The 15,534-nt window shown below is 47.6% G+C and overlaps 1 protein-coding gene across 1 annotated transcript in view; it reads left to right on the top strand.

Annotated features, from left to right (window-relative positions):
* The window catches only part of LTN1 (listerin E3 ubiquitin protein ligase 1), a 179,649-nt gene that overhangs the window by 70,425 nt on the left and 93,690 nt on the right, over window positions 1-15,534 (top strand). Inside the window, exon 13 of the mRNA XM_063956390.1 lies at window positions 7,446-7,685. Coding sequence (XP_063812460.1) covers window positions 7,446-7,685 — 240 coding nt within the window. The remainder of the gene's footprint in view (window positions 1-7,445; window positions 7,686-15,534) is intronic.

The raw sequence follows: 15,534 nt of genomic DNA, 5'->3' as shown, positions 1-15,534 counted from the left end.
TACTTATATAGGTTGGTGTGAAGCTCGGAAGTTTCCGACATCATCTTTTAATTTATCCCGTCTTTTGTTATTTTTACAGATGGGGTTAGATGGAGGACTACGTCTTTCCACACTAAAGGTGCAGGTATCTGCGTTGTCAATTTACTTTCAAAGGAAATTGGCCTCGTTGCCGTCAATACATACGTTTCTACAGGGTGTAATGAGGATACAGCCTCCTTTCATTCCACCTACAGCACCATGGGACTTGAATCTGGTTTTAGATTTCTTACAGTCCGATTACTTTGAACCCTTACAACAAGTGGATATTAAATTTCTCACTTGGAAAACGATTTTTCTTTTAGCCTTAGCTTCGGCTAGGCGTGTTTCAGATCTGGGTGCCTTGTCGTGCAAGTCACCGTATTTAGTTTTTCATGATGACAGAGCGGAACTTCGGACGAATCCCGCTTTTCTACCAAAGGTAGTGTCGTCTTTTCACATCAATCAACCAATAGTAGTTCCGGTATTAACAGAGAATGCTGAAACGTTGGATGTGGTTCGCGCATTACGCGTCTATGTATCCCGAACGTCTACGGTTCGTAAGACGGATACGTTGTTTGTTCTCTATGATGCGGCTAAGAGGGGTTGGCCAGCCTCTAAGCAGACCTTATCCAGATGGATCAAACTGACCATACGTCAGGCTTACCTTCATGCTAGGTTACAGCCACCTACATCAGTAACAGCTCATTCCACACGTTCTGTGGGAACGTCATGGGCAGCGAGTAATGGGGCTTCTACGACACAGCTTTGCCGTGCGGCTACTTGGTCTTCAGTGCACACGTTTGTGCGCTTTTACAAGTTTGATACGTTCGCGGCATCAGCATCTAGCTTTGCCCGTTTAGTGTTACAGGTGCCAAACAGCTCTCCCGCCACGGAGGAAACTTTGGTACATCCCAAGAGTACTCCAGTGACCCCTAGTGGATGAAAAAGAAAATAGGATTTTGGTACTTACCAGGTAAATCCTTTTCTTTGAATCCATAGGGGGCACTGGACGCCCACCCAGAGCAGTTTATCTGTTTTAGGAAGTTCAGTGGTTCTTATGGTAACACACTTTCACGACTGGTTTAAATTTAACAAAGGTTAATCAGTTAGGGTGTCAACTGTTTAGTTGTCTGTTACGTTTTGTGTCAACTTTATTGTTGTCCGTGAGATTATAGGTAATTCTCCTTTTGTCAATCTCTCTATCGATCCTGGTCGGCTCAGTAAAAAACACTGAAGTGCTCGAGGATATGGAGGGGAGGAGTAGTCTCAAAAATTAATTTATTCAGTGCCTTCTTCCGGTGGAAGCCGTCCATATCCCTAAGAGTACTCCAGTGCCCCCTATGGATTCAAAGAAAAGGATTTACCTGGTAAGTACCAAAATCCTATTTTCCCTCACAGAACTGCTGGTGGGAAGGCTCCCAGGCTCTCCCCTGCACTGCACTACAGAAACAGGGTTAAAACAGAGAGGGGGGGCACTTATTTGGCGATATGATTATATATTAAGATGCTATAAGGGAAAACACTTATATAAAGGTTGTCCCTGTATAATTATAGCGTTTTGGTGTGTGCTGGCAAACTCTCCCTCTGTCTCCCCAAAGGGCTAGTGGGGTCCTGTCCTCTATCAGAGCATTCCCTGTGTGTGTGCTGTGTGTCGGTACATGTGTGTCGACATGTATGAGGACGATGTTGGTGAGGAGGCGGAGCAATTGCCTGTAATGGTGATGTCACTCTCTAGGGAGTCGACACCGGAATGGATGGCTTATTTAGGGAATTACGTGATAATGTCAACACGCTGCAAGGTCGGTTGACGACATGAGACGGCCGGCAAACAAAATAGTACCTGTCCAGGCGTCTCAAACACCGTCAGGGGCTTTAAAACGCCCATTTACCTCAGTCGGTCGACACAGACACGGACACTGACTCCAGTGTCGACGGTGAAGAAACAAACGTATTTTCCTTTAGGGCCACACGTTACATGTTAAGGGCAATGAAGGAGGTGTTACATATTTCTGATACTACAAGTACCACAAAAAAGGGTATTATGTGGAGTGTGAAAAAACTACCTGTAGTTTTTCCTGAATCAGATAAATTAAATGAAGTGTGTGATGATGCGTGGGTTTCCCCCGATAGAAAATTATTGGCGGTATACCTTTTCCCGCCAGAAGTTAGGGCGCGTTGGGAAACACTACTTAGGGTGGATAAGGCGCTCACACGCTTATCACAAGTGGCGTTACCGTCTCCAGATACGGCCGCCCTCAAGGAGCCAGCTGATAGGAGGCTGGAAAATATCCTAAAAAGTATATACACACATACTGGTGTTATACTGCGACCAGCGATCGCCTCAGCCTGGATGTGCAGCGCTGGGGTGGCTTGGTCGGATTCCCTGACTGAAAATATTGATACCCTTGACAGGGACAGTATTTTATTGACTATAGAGCATTTAAAGGATGCATTTCTATATATGCGAGATGCACAGAGGGATATTTGCACTCTGGCATCAAGAGTAAGTGCGATGTCCATATCTGCCAGAAGATGTTTATGGACACGACAGTGGTCAGGTGATGCAGATTCCAAACGGCACATGGAAGTATTGCCGTATAAAGGGGAGGAGTTATTTGGGGTCGGTCCATCGGACCTGGTGGCCACGGCAACAGCTGGAAAATCCACCTTTTTTACCCCAAGTCACATCTCAGCAGAAAAAGACACCGTCTTTTCAGCCTCAGTCCTTTCGTCCCCATAAGGGCAAGCGGGCAAAAGGCCAGTCATATCTGCCCAGGGATAGAGGAAAGGGAAGAAGACTGCAGCAGGCAGCCCATTCCCAGGAACAGAAGCCCTCCACCGCTTCTATCAAGTCCTCAGCATGACGCTGGGGCTGTACAAGCGGACTCAGGTGCGGTGGGGGGTCGTCTCAAGAGTTTCAGCACGCAGTGGGCTCACTCGCAAGTGGACCCCTGGAGCCTACAAGTAGTATCCCAGGGGTACAGATTGGAAATTCGAGACGTCTCCCCCTCGCAGGTTCCTGAAGTCTGCTTTACCAACGTCTCCCTCCGACAGGGAGGCAGTATTGGAAACAATTCACAAGCTGTATTCCCAGCAGGTGATAATCAAAGTACCCCTCCTACAACAAGGAAAGGGGTATTATTCCACACTATATTGTGGTACTGAAGCCAGACGGCTCGGTGAGACCTATTCTAAATCTGAAATATTTGAACACTTACATACAAAGGTTCAAATCAAGATGGAGTCACTCAGAGCAGTGATAGCGAACCAGGAAGAAGGGGACTATATGGTGTCCCTGGACATCAGGGATGCTTACCTCCATGTCCCAAATTTGCCCTTCTCACCAAGGGTACCTCAGGTTCGTGGTACAGAACTGTCACTATCAGTTTCAGACGCTGCCGTTTGGATTGTCCACGGCACCCCGGGTCTTTACCAAGGTAATGGCCGAAATGATGATTCTTCAAAGAAAATGGACGATCTCCTGATAAGGGCAAGGTCCAGAGAACAGTTGGAGGTCGGAGTAGCACTATCTCAAGTAGTTCTACGACAGCACGGGTGGATTCTAAATATTCCAAAATCGCAGCTGTTTCCGACGACACGTCTACTGTTCCTAGGGATGATTCTGGACACAGTCCAGAAAAGGGTGTTTCTCCCGGAGAAGAAAGCCAGGGAGTTATCCGAGCTAGTCAGGAACCTCCTAAAACCAGGAAAAGTGTCAGTGCATCATTGCACAAGGGTCCTGGGAAAAATGGTGGCTTCTTACGAAGCGATTCCATTCGGCAGATTTCACGCAAGAACTTTTCAGTGGGATCTGCTGGAAAAATGGTCCGGATCGCATCTTCAGATGCATCAGCGGATAACCCTGTCTCCAAGGACAAGGGTGTTTCTTCTGCGGTGGCTGCAGAGTGCTCATCTATTAAAGGGCCGCAGATTCGGCATTCAGGACTGGGTCCTGGTGACCACGGATGCCAGCCTGAGAGGCTGGGGAGCAGTCACACAGGGAAAAAATTTCCAGGGAGTGTGATATAGTCTGGAGACTTCTCTCCACATAAATATACTGGAGCTAAGGGCAATTTACAATGCTCTAAGCTTAGCAAGACCTCTGCTTCAAGGTCAGCCGGTATTGATCCAGTGGGACAACATCACGGCAGTCGCCCACGTAAACAGACAGGGCGGCACAAGAAGCAGGTGGGCAATGGCAGAAACTGCAAGGATTCTTCGCTGGGCGGAAAATCATGTGATAACACTGTCAGCAGTGTTCATTCCGGGAGTGGACAACTGGGAAGCAGACTTCCTCAGCAGGCACGACATCCACCCGGGAGAGTGGGGACTTCATCGGGAAGTCTTCCACATGATTGTGAACCGTTGGGAAAGACCAAAGGTGGACATGATGGCGTCCCGCCTGAACAAAAAACTGGACAAGTATTGCGCCAGGTCAAGAGACCCTCAGGCAATAGCTGTGGACGTTCTGGCAACACCGTGGGTGTACCAGTCGGTGTATGTGTTCCCTCCTCTGCTTCTCATACCCAAGGTACTGAGAATTATAAGACGTAGAGGAGTAAGAACTATACTCGTGGCTCCGGATTGGCCAAGAAGGACTTGGTACCCGGAACTTCAAGAAATGCTCACAGAGGACTCATGGCCTCTGCCGCTAAGAAGGGACTTGCTTCAGCAAGTACCATGTCTGTTCCAAGACTTACCGCGGCTGCGTTTGACGGCATGGCGGTGGAACGCCGGATCCTAAGGGAAAAAGGCATTCCGGAAGATGTCATTCCTACCCTGGTCAAAGCCAGGAAGGAGGTGACCGCACAATTAAGGTTCAAATTTCGGCCCTGTCAAACATTGGTTTAAACCGCTCAAATCTGTGGATTTGAAATATCTCACATGGAAAGTGACCATGCTGTTGGCCCTGGCCTCGGCCAGGCGAGTGTCAGAATTGGCGGCTTTGTCTCACAAAGCCCATATCTGATTGTCCATTCGGACAGGGCAGAGCTGCGGACTCGTCCCCAGTTTCTCCCTAAGGTGGTGTCAGCGTTTCACCTGCACCAACTTATTGTGGTACCTGCGGCTACTAGGGACTTGGAGGACTCCAAGTTGCTAGATGTTGTCAGGGTCCTGAAAATATAGGTTTCCAGGACGGCTGGAGTCAGGAAAACTGACTTGCTGTTATCATGTAGGCACCCCAAAAAAATGGGTGCTCTTGCTTCTAAGCAGACGATTGCTAGTTGGATGTGTAGTACAATTCAGCTTGCACATTCTGTGGCAGGCCTGCCACAGCCAAAATATGTAAATGCCCATTCCACAAGGAAGGTGGGCTTATCTTGGGCGGCTGCCCGAGGGGTCTCGGCTTTACAACTTTGCCGAGCTGCTACTTGGTCAGGGGCACACCCTGGCTGAGGAGGACCTGGAGTTCTCTCATTCGGTGCTGCAGAGTCATCCGCACTCTCCCGCCCGTTTGGGAGCTTTGGTATAATCCCCATGGTCCTGACGGAGTCCCCAGCATCCACTTAGGACGTCAGAGAAAATAAGAATTTACTTACCGATAATTCTATTTCTCGTAGTCCGTAGTGGATGCTGGGCGCCCATCCCAAGTGCGGATTGTCTGCAATACTTGTACATAGTTATTGTTACAAAAATCGGGTTATTATTGTTGTGAGCCATCTTTTCAGAGGCTCCGCTGTTATCATGCTGTTAACTGGGTTCAGATCACAGGTTGTACAGTGTGATTGGTGTGGCTGGTATGAGTCTTACCCGGGATTCAAAATCCTTCCTTATTGTGTACGCTCGTCCGGGCACAGTATCCTAACTGAGGCTTGGAGGAGGGTCATAGGGGGAGGAGCCAGTGCACACCACCTGATCCTAAAGCTTTTACTTTTGTGCCCTGTCTCCTGCGGAGCCGCTATTCCCCATGGTCCTGACGGAGTCCCCAGCATCCACTACGGACTACGAGAAATAGAATTATCGGTAAGTAAATTCTTATTTTTTCATTCTCAGCAGTGACATAACTTGGGACAATTACAATCAAGTTATAATGTAGAAATTATAATGACAATTTATTTTGTTACTCTTGCAAACAGTAGGGGGAGATGTATCAAACATTGGAGAGGGATAAAGTGGATACTGTTATTTGCCGATAAACAAATCAAGTTCTAGTTTTCATTTACCTAGAACACTCTATGAAATGACAGGCGCTGATTGGTCACTAATGCAACTTCACTTTCTCTCTCTCTCAAATGTTTGATACATAGCCCCCATTGTGAGTAAAAAAATATATATTTTAAAACCATAAAATACAATACTTTATTTGTCATTAACAAGACGACAATGAAATGTCAATAAAATTAACATAGGAGCACCCTGTACAGTGGAACAAACGGTGAACATATTTCATTCAAAATAGCCCTGTTCTTTGTGACCATTTAGCAAACGAACAGCTGTTGGGAAAAAAACTATTAAGCATACGCTTAGTGGGGGTGAATCAGACCTGATCGCACGCAGGTGGTTTTTTTGCAGTCTCCACAATCACCCGACCTAAACCCAATTGAGATGGTTTGGGATGAGTTGGACCGTAGAGTGAAGGAAAAGCAGTCAACAAGTGCTCAGCACCTCTGGGAACTCCTTCAAGACTGTTGGAAAACCATTCCAGGAGACTACCTCATGAAGCTGCTTGAGAGAATGCCAAGAGTGTGCAAAGCTGTCATCAAAACAAAAGGGGGCTACTTTGAGGAATCTAAAATATAAAACATATTTTGATTTAACACTTTTTTGTTTACGGCATACTTCCATATGTGTTCTTTCATAGTTTTGATGTCTTCAATATTAATATACAATGTAGAAAATAATTAAAATAAATAAAAACCATTGAATGAGAAGGTGTGTCCAAACTTTTGACTGGTACTGTATATTTGAAAAGATACGATTAAGCCTCCAGGCCAACGTCAAGGCTTCAATGTCAATGGTACTACAAGACCATTTGATTAAGCCTCCAGGCCAAGCTTCAGTGTCAATGCTCTCCAAATACAGTTGTGAGAGCCACAGATGGGACCAGCATTTGGAGAGCATGCTGGTTCTTGTAGTTGCATTTGGAGGATCCAAGGGTGACTCCCGGTAAGTTGGCTCTCATTTTAGATATATTTTTGTAAGTACTATTATCATGTGGCTTTACAGTAGACAATTATGTGGCCCAGTGGGTACTGTTATCATGCAGTGTAGGGACCTCCAGTATCAGAGATGCCGTGACGTTGGCCTGGAGGCTTACCATATCTTTGCAAATATATATAACTAAGATCTACCATGTAGAGTTCAAATCTTTTTGCTAATACCCCTTGGTGTGCTAGGGAAAACCTGTATATTTTTCTTGCTTAGGATTGTATCTGTGCAATTATATCGGATGAACAATTGTTGTTTTTTTTTTGTTTGTTTTTTAGAATCCTTGATTGCAGAAACCTACATGGAGAAGGTGATTGATAAACTTCACTGCGCCCTGACTGCAGCCAAAGACCTCTCTGAAGCCGGTGACATTGAGCAGTCCGTGTCCTTTATCTGCGACGTTGCCTCCAACTTCTTCAGCTCTGTAAAAGGCTGCTTGCAGATGCCATCAGCGGAGGACCTGCTCCTTACCGTCTTTCAGCTGTGCGCCCAGCCACCTGACGTCACTCATTTATCAGGTAGAAGTACAATGTAATATCTGAATAACACAGCACAGTGTGTGTAATAATGTTTTGGTGTATTTAGAGAAAAGCAGTGCTCACCCCTAGCTGCGCCGCACTCTGATAATAACGCTATGGAGCTACAGTAGCACAGCTTGTTCTACACCAACAGATGCGCCGCCTGGACTTAATCTAGGTACACACTAGATGATGTGCAAACAACGCGAGGGTAATCCCGTTCTCCCTTGAACTCCGAAACAAAACAATATAGAGGGGTGCAAACTGAAATGCGCAAAAAGTGACCCTTTTAAGCGCTCAAACGGGACTTTTTGCATCACATTTATTAATTTGGTCGGGTTAAGCTGCTTTACGCAGCTAAACACGACCTTTTTGGGTCAGCGATCAGCGTGAAAAAAACCCCCAATTGAATTGTGTCCCGCGATTTCCCATCACTTTAGACGGAAGATTGGGCACGCAAAACAATTGAATTCCCCCCCTAATAATGTTATTAGACTTAGATTTGGTTTATTTTACATCTTTCCATAAAAGCTATATTTTACAGCTTATTATTCCTATTACATCTGAATATATGTAGATCAACTAAACATATTAATACATACAATGTACACTCAGAAATAGATGAAATTGAAAATATGAACAAGTTAATGTTAAGCATTAGTCCTACTTATTACTTCCTATAGTTAAATACATCTGAATAGTAATGGAGAATGAAAACGCACTTTTCAGAGAAACACACACAAAAAGGAGGAGTTAAGTATTAGTAGAGGGCATGCCACCGGCATTAAACATTTTGAATAAAGCAAAAACACTATTTTTCTCTAACGTCCTAGTGGATGCTGGGAACTCCGTAAGGACCATGGGGAATAGCGGGCTCCGAAGGAGGCTGGGCACTCTAGAAAGATCTTAGACTACCTGGTGTGCACTGGCTCCTCCCACTATGACCCTCCTCCAAGCCTCAGTTAGATTTCGTGCCCGGCCGAGGTTGGATGCACACTAGGGGCTCTCCTGAGCTCTTAGAAAGTTATAGTCTTAGAATTTGTTTTTTTTCAGTGAGACCTGCTGGCAACAGGCTCACTGCAGCGAGGGACTAAGGGGAGAAGAAGCGAACTCGCCTGCTTGCAGCCGGATTGGGCTTCTTAGGCTACTGGACACCATTAGCTCCAGAGGGATCGACCGCAGGCCCAGCCTTGATGTTCGGTCCCGGAGCCGCTCCGCCGTCCCCCTTACAGAGCCAGAAGCAGGAAGATGGTCCGGAAAATCGGCGGCATGAAGACATCCGGTCTTCACCAAGGTAGCGCACAGCACTGCAGCTGTGCGCCATTGCTCCTCATACACACTTCACACTTCGATCACTGAGGGTGCAGGGCGCTGGGGGGGGGCGCCCTGAGGCAGCAATAAAAACACCTTGGCTGGCTAAAATACCTCAATATATAGCCCCAGGGGCTATATATGAGGTAAATACCCCTGCCAGAATCCCCAAAAAAGCGGGAGAATAGGCCGCGAAAAAGGGGCGGAGCCTATCTCCTCAGCACACTGGCGCCATTTTTCCCTCACAGCTCGGCTGGAAGGAAGCTCCCTGGCTCTTCCCTGCATTTCTACAGTACAGTAAGAGGGAAAAGAGAGGGGGGCACTAAATTGGCACTGTATACAGTATAAGCAGCTATTAGGGACATAACTCAGTTAGTCCCTGTATATATATATAGCGCTCTGGTGTGTGCTGGCATACTCTTACTCTGTCCCCCCAAAGGGCTTTTGTGGGTCCTGTCCTCTATTTGAGCATTCCCTGTGTGTGTGGAGTGTGTCGGTACGGCTGTGTCGACATGTTTGAGGAGGATAATGATGTGGAGGGGGAGCAGATGCCTTTAGCAGAGATGTCACCCCCTGCGGGGCAGACACCTGAGTGGATGGTATTATGGCAAGAAATGAGTGCACGTATAGACTCCTTACATAAAATATTTGACGACATGCCGACTGTGGGACAGCCGAGTCTTCAGCTCGTGCCTGTCCAAGGGTCTCAAAAGTCATCAGGGGCTCTAAAACGCCCGTTATCTCAGGTGGCACAAGTAGATGTCGACACGGATACTGACGCCAGTGTCGACGACGATGAGTCAAATTTAATGCCCGTTAAGGCCATTCGCTGCATGATTGAGGCAATGAAAGAGGTGTTAAATATTTCTCTATCGTCCTAAGTGGATGCTGGGGTTCCTGAAAGGACCATGGGGAATAGCGGCTCCGCAGGAGACAGGGCACAAAAGTAAAGCTTTTACAGGTCAGGTGGTGTGTACTGGCTCCTCCCCCTATGACCCTCCTCCAGACTCCAGTTAGATTTTTGTGCCCGGCCGAGAAGGGTGCAATTCTAGGTGGCTCTCATAAAGAGCTGCTTAGAGAGTTTAGCTTAGGTTTTTTATTTTACAGTGATTCCTGCTGGCAACAGGATCACTGCAACGAGGGACAGAGGGGAGAAGAAGTGAACTCACCTGCGTGCAGGATGGATTGGCTTCTTGGCTACTGGACATGAAGCTCCAGAGGGACGATCACAGGTACAGCCTGGATGGTCACCGGAGCCACGCCGCCGGCCCCCTCACAGATGCTGAAGCAAGAAGAGGTCCAGAATCGGCGGCTGAAGACTCCTGCAGTCTTCTTAAGGTAGCGCACAGCACTGCAGCTGTGCGCCATTTTCCTCTCAGCACACTTCACACGGCAGTCACTGAGGGTGCAGGGCGCTGGGGGGGGGGCGCCCTGGGAGGCAAATGAAAACCTTTAAAAAGGCTAAAAATACCTCACATATAGCCCCAGAGGCTATATGGAGATATTTACCCCTGCCTAAATGTACTAAATAGCGGGAGACGAGCCCGCCGGAAAAGGGGCGGGGCCTATCTCCTCAGCACACGGCGCCATTTTCTGTCACAGCTCCGCTGGTCAGGAAGGCTCCCAGGTCTCTCCCCTGCACTGCACTACAGAAACAGGGTATAACAGAGAGGGGGGGCAAAATAAATGGCAATATATTAATATAAAAGCAGCTATAAGGGAGCACTTAATCATAAGGCTATCCCTGTCATATATAGCGCTTTTTGGTGTGTGCTGGCAGACTCTCCCTCTGTCTCCCCAAAGGGCTAGTGGGTCCTGTCTTCGTATAGAGCATTCCCTGTGTGTCTGCTGTGTGTCGGTACGTGTGTGTCGACATGTATGAGGACGTTATTGGTGTGGAGGCGGAGCAATTGCCAAATATGAGGATGTCACCTTCTAGGGGGTCGACACCAGAATGGATGCCTTTATTTGTGGAATTACGGGATAGCGTCAACTCGCTTAAGCAGTCGTTTGCCGACATGAGGCGGCCGGACACTCAATTAGTGCCTGTCCAGGCGCCTCAAACACCGTCAGGGGCTGTAAAACGCCCCTTGCCTCAGTCGGTCGACACAGACCCAGACACAGGCACTGATTCCGGTGGTGAAGGTGACGAATCAACCGTATTTTCCAGTAGGGCCACACGTTATATGATTTTGGCAATAAAGGAGATGTTACATTTAGCTGATACTACAGGTACCACTAAACAGGGTATTATGTGGGGTGTGAAAAAACTACCAGTAGTTTTTACCGAATCAGAAGAATTAAATGACGTGTGTGATGAAGCGTGGGGTGCCCCGATAAAAAACTGCTAATTTCAAAGAAGTTATTGGCTTTATACCCTTTCCCGCCAGAGGTTAGGGAGCGCTGGGAAACACCTCCTAGGGTGGACAAAGCGCTAACACGATCATCAAAACAAGTGGCGTTACCCTCTCCTGAGACGGCCGCACTTAAAGATCCATCAGATAGGAGGATGGAAAATATCCAAAAAGGTATATACACACATGCAGGTGTTATACTACGACCAGCTATTGCGACTGCCTGGATGTGCAGTGCTGGGGTAGTTTGGTCAGAGTCCCTGATCGAAAATATTGATACCCTGGACAGGGACAATATTTTACTGTCGTTAGAACAAATAAAGGATGCATTTCTTTATATGCGTGATGCACAGAGAGATATCTGCACACTGGCATCACGGGTAAGTGCTATGTCCATTTCGGCCAGAAGAGCTTTATGGACACGACAGTGGACAGGCGATGCGTAGAGGAGTTATTTGGGGTCGGTCTATCGGATTTGGTGGCCACGGCTACGGCCGGGAAATCCACCTTTCTACCTCAAGTCACTCCCCAACTGAAAAAGGCACCGACCTTTCAACGCAGCCCTTTCGTTCCTTTAAAAATAAGAGAGCAAAGGGCTATTCATATCTGCCACGAGGCAGAGGACGAGGGAAGAGACAGCAACAGGCAGCTCCTTCCCAGGAACAGAAGCCCTCCCCGGCTTCTACAAAAGCCTCAGCATGACGCTGGGGCTTCGCAAGCGGACTCGGGGGCGGTAGGCGGTCGTCTCAAGAATTACAGCGCGCAGTGGGCTCACTCGCAGGTAAATCCCTGGATCCTGCAGATAATATCTCAGGGGTACAGGTTGAAATTAGAGACAGAGCCACCTCGCCGTTTCCTGAAGTCTGCTTTACCAACGTCCCCCTCAGAAAGGGAGACGGTTTTGGAAGCCATTCACAAGCTGTATTCTCAGCAGGTGATAGTCAAGGTACCTCTTCTACAACAAGGGAAGGGGTATTATTCCACTCTTTTTGTGGTACCGAAGCCGGATGGCTTGGTAAGGCCTATTCTAAATCTGAAGTCCTTGAACCTGTACATAAAGAAGTTCAAGTTCAAGATGGAGTCACTCAGAGCAGTGATAGCGAACCTGGAAGAAGGGGACTTTATGGTATCCTTGGACATCAAGGATGCGTATCTCCACGTTCCAATTACCCCTCACACCAGGGGTACCTCAGGTTCGTTGTACAAAACTGTCACTATCAGTTTCAGACGCTGCCGTTTGGTTTGTCCACGGCACCTCGGGTCTTTACAAAGGTAATGGCCGAGATAATATTTCTTCTTCGAAGAAAAGGCGTATTAATTATCCCATACTTGGACGATCTCCTAATAAGGGCAAGGTCCAGAGAACAGCTAGAGATGGGTTTAGCACTATCTCAAGAGGTGCTAAAGCAGCACGGATGGATTCTGAATATTCCAAAATCCCAATTAATGCCGACAACTCGTCTGCTGTTCCTGGGGATGATTCTGGACACAGTTCAGAAAAAGGTTTTTCTTCCCGAAGAAAAAGCCAAGGAGTTATCTGACCTGGTCAGGAACCTCCTAAAACCAGGAAAGGTGTCTGTACATCAATGCACAAGAGTCCTGGGAAAAAATGGTAGCTTCTTACGAAGCAATCCCTTTCGGCAGATTCCATGCAAAGGGATCTGTTGGACAAATGGTCAGGGTCGCATCTTCAGATGCACCTGCGGATAACCCTGTCGCCGAGGACAAGGGTATCCCTTCTGTGGTGGTTGCAGGAGGCTCATCTATTGGAGGGCCGCAGATTCGGCATGCAGGATTGGATCCTGGTGACCACGGAGGCCAGCCTGAGAGGCTGGGGAGCAGTCACACAGGGAAGAAATTTCCAGGGAGTGTGGTCGAGCCTGAAAAAGTCTCTTCACATAAGCATTCTGGAACTAAGAGCAATCTACAATGCTCTAAGCCAGGCGGAACCTCTGCTTCAAGGAAGACCGGTGTTGATCCAGTCGGACAACATCACGGCAGTCGCCCATGTAAACAGACAGGGCGGCACAAGAAGCAGGAGGGCAATGGCAGAAGCTGCCAGGATCCTTCGCTTGGCGGAGAATCACGTGATAGCACTGTCAGCAGTATTCATCCCGGGCGTGGACAACTGGGAAGCAGACTTCCTCAGCAGACACGACCTTCACCCGGGAGAGTGGGGACTTCATCCAGAAGTTTTCCACATGCTATTAAACCGTTGGGTAAAACCAATGGTGGACATGATGGCGTCTCGCCTCAACAAAACACTGGACAGGTATTGCGCCAGGTCAAGAGATCCGCAGGCAATAGCTGTGGACGCGCTGGTAACACCTTGGGTGTACCAGTCGGTATATGTGTTTCCTCCTCTGCCTCTCATACCAAAGGTATTGAGGATTATACGGCAAAGAGGAGTAAGACTAGTGGCTCCGGATTGGCCAAGAAGGACTTGGTACCCGGAACTTCAAGAGATGGTCACGGACGATACGTGGCCTCTACTTCTGAGAAGGGACCTGCTTCAGCAGGGTACTTGTCTTTTTCAAGACTTACCGCGGCTGCGTTTGACGGCATGGCGTTTGAATGCCAGATCCTAAAAGGAAAAGGCATTCCAGAAGAAGTCATTCCTACCTTGATAAAGGCAAGGAAGGAAGTCACCGCGAAGCATTATCGCCGTATTTGGCAAAAATATGTTGCGTGGTGCGAGCAGCGGAGTGCTCCGATGGAGGAATTTCAACTGGGTCGTTTTCCTACATTTCCTGCAATCAGGATTGTCTATGGGTCTCAAATTGGGATCTATTAAGGTTCAAATTTCGGCCCTATCAATATTCTTCCAAAAAGAATTGGCCTCAGTCCCTGAGGTCCAGATTTTTATCAAAGGAGTACTGCATATACAGCCTCCTGTGGTGCCTAAGGTGGCACCGTGGGATCTAAATGTAGTTTTAGATTTCCTCAAATCCAATTGGTTTGAACCACTAAAGAATGTGGATTTGAAATATCTCACATGGAAAGTGACTATTTAACTGGCCCTGGCTTCGGCCGGGAGAGTATCTGAACTGGCGGCTTTGTTTTATAAAAGCCCTTATTTAATTTTCCATTCGACATAGGGCAGAGCTGCGGACGCGTCCGCATTTTCTCCCTAAGGTGGTATCAGCGTTTCACCTGAACCAGCCTATTGTAGTGCCTGCGGCTACAGACGACTTGAAGGACTCCAAGTTGTTGGACGTTGTCAGAGCCTTAAAAATATACATTTAAAGGACGGCTGGAGTCAGAAAATCTGACTCGCTGTTTATACTGTATGCACCCAACAAGTTGGGTGCACCTGCTTCTAAGCAGTCGATTGCTCGTTGGATTTGTAACAAAATTCAACTTGTACATTCTGTGGCAGGCCTGCCACAGCCTAAATCTGTTAAGGCCCATTCCGCAAGGAAGGTGGGCTCATCTTGGGCGGCTGCCCGAGGGGTCTCGGCATTACAACTCTGCCGAGCAGCTACGTGGTCAGGGGAGAACACGTTTGTAAATTTTTACAAATTTGATACCCTGGCAAAGGAGGACCTGGAGTTCTCTCATTCGGTGCTGCAGAGTCATCCGCACTCTCCCGCCCGTTTGGGAGCTTTGGTATAATCCCCATGGTCCTTTCAGGAACCCCAGCATCCACTTAGGACGATAGAGAAAATAAGAATTTACTTACCGATAATTCTATTTCTCGGAGTCCGTAGTGGATGCTGGGCGCCCATCCCAAGTGCGGATTATCTGCAATACTTGTACATAGTTATTGTTAACTAATTCGGGTTATTGTTTAGGAAGCCATCTTTCAGAGGCTCCTCTGTTATCATACTGTTAACTGGGTTTAGATCACAAGTTCTACGGTGTGATTGGTGTGGCTGGTATGAGTCTTACCCGGGATTCAAAATCCTCCCTTATTGTGTACGCTCGTCCGGGCACAGTACCTAACTGGAGTCTGGAGGAGGGTCATAGGGGGAGGAGCCAGTACACACCACCTGACCTGTAAAAGCTTTACTTTTGTGCCCTGTCTCCTGCGGAGCCGCTATTCCCCATGGTCCTTTCAGGAACCCCAGCATCCACTACGGACTCCGAGAAATAGAATTATCGGTAAGTAAATTCTTATTTTCTGATTTACATCCAGGTACCACAAAAAAGGGTATTATGTTTGGGGAGAAAAAACTACCTGT

Source organism: Pseudophryne corroboree, chromosome 2 (genome assembly GCF_028390025.1).
Source record: "Pseudophryne corroboree isolate aPseCor3 chromosome 2, aPseCor3.hap2, whole genome shotgun sequence".
Taxonomy (NCBI): Eukaryota; Metazoa; Chordata; class Amphibia; order Anura; family Myobatrachidae; genus Pseudophryne; species Pseudophryne corroboree.
The sequence above is the reverse complement of the archived record's forward strand: the minus strand, read 5'-3'. Positions and strand labels throughout refer to the sequence as shown.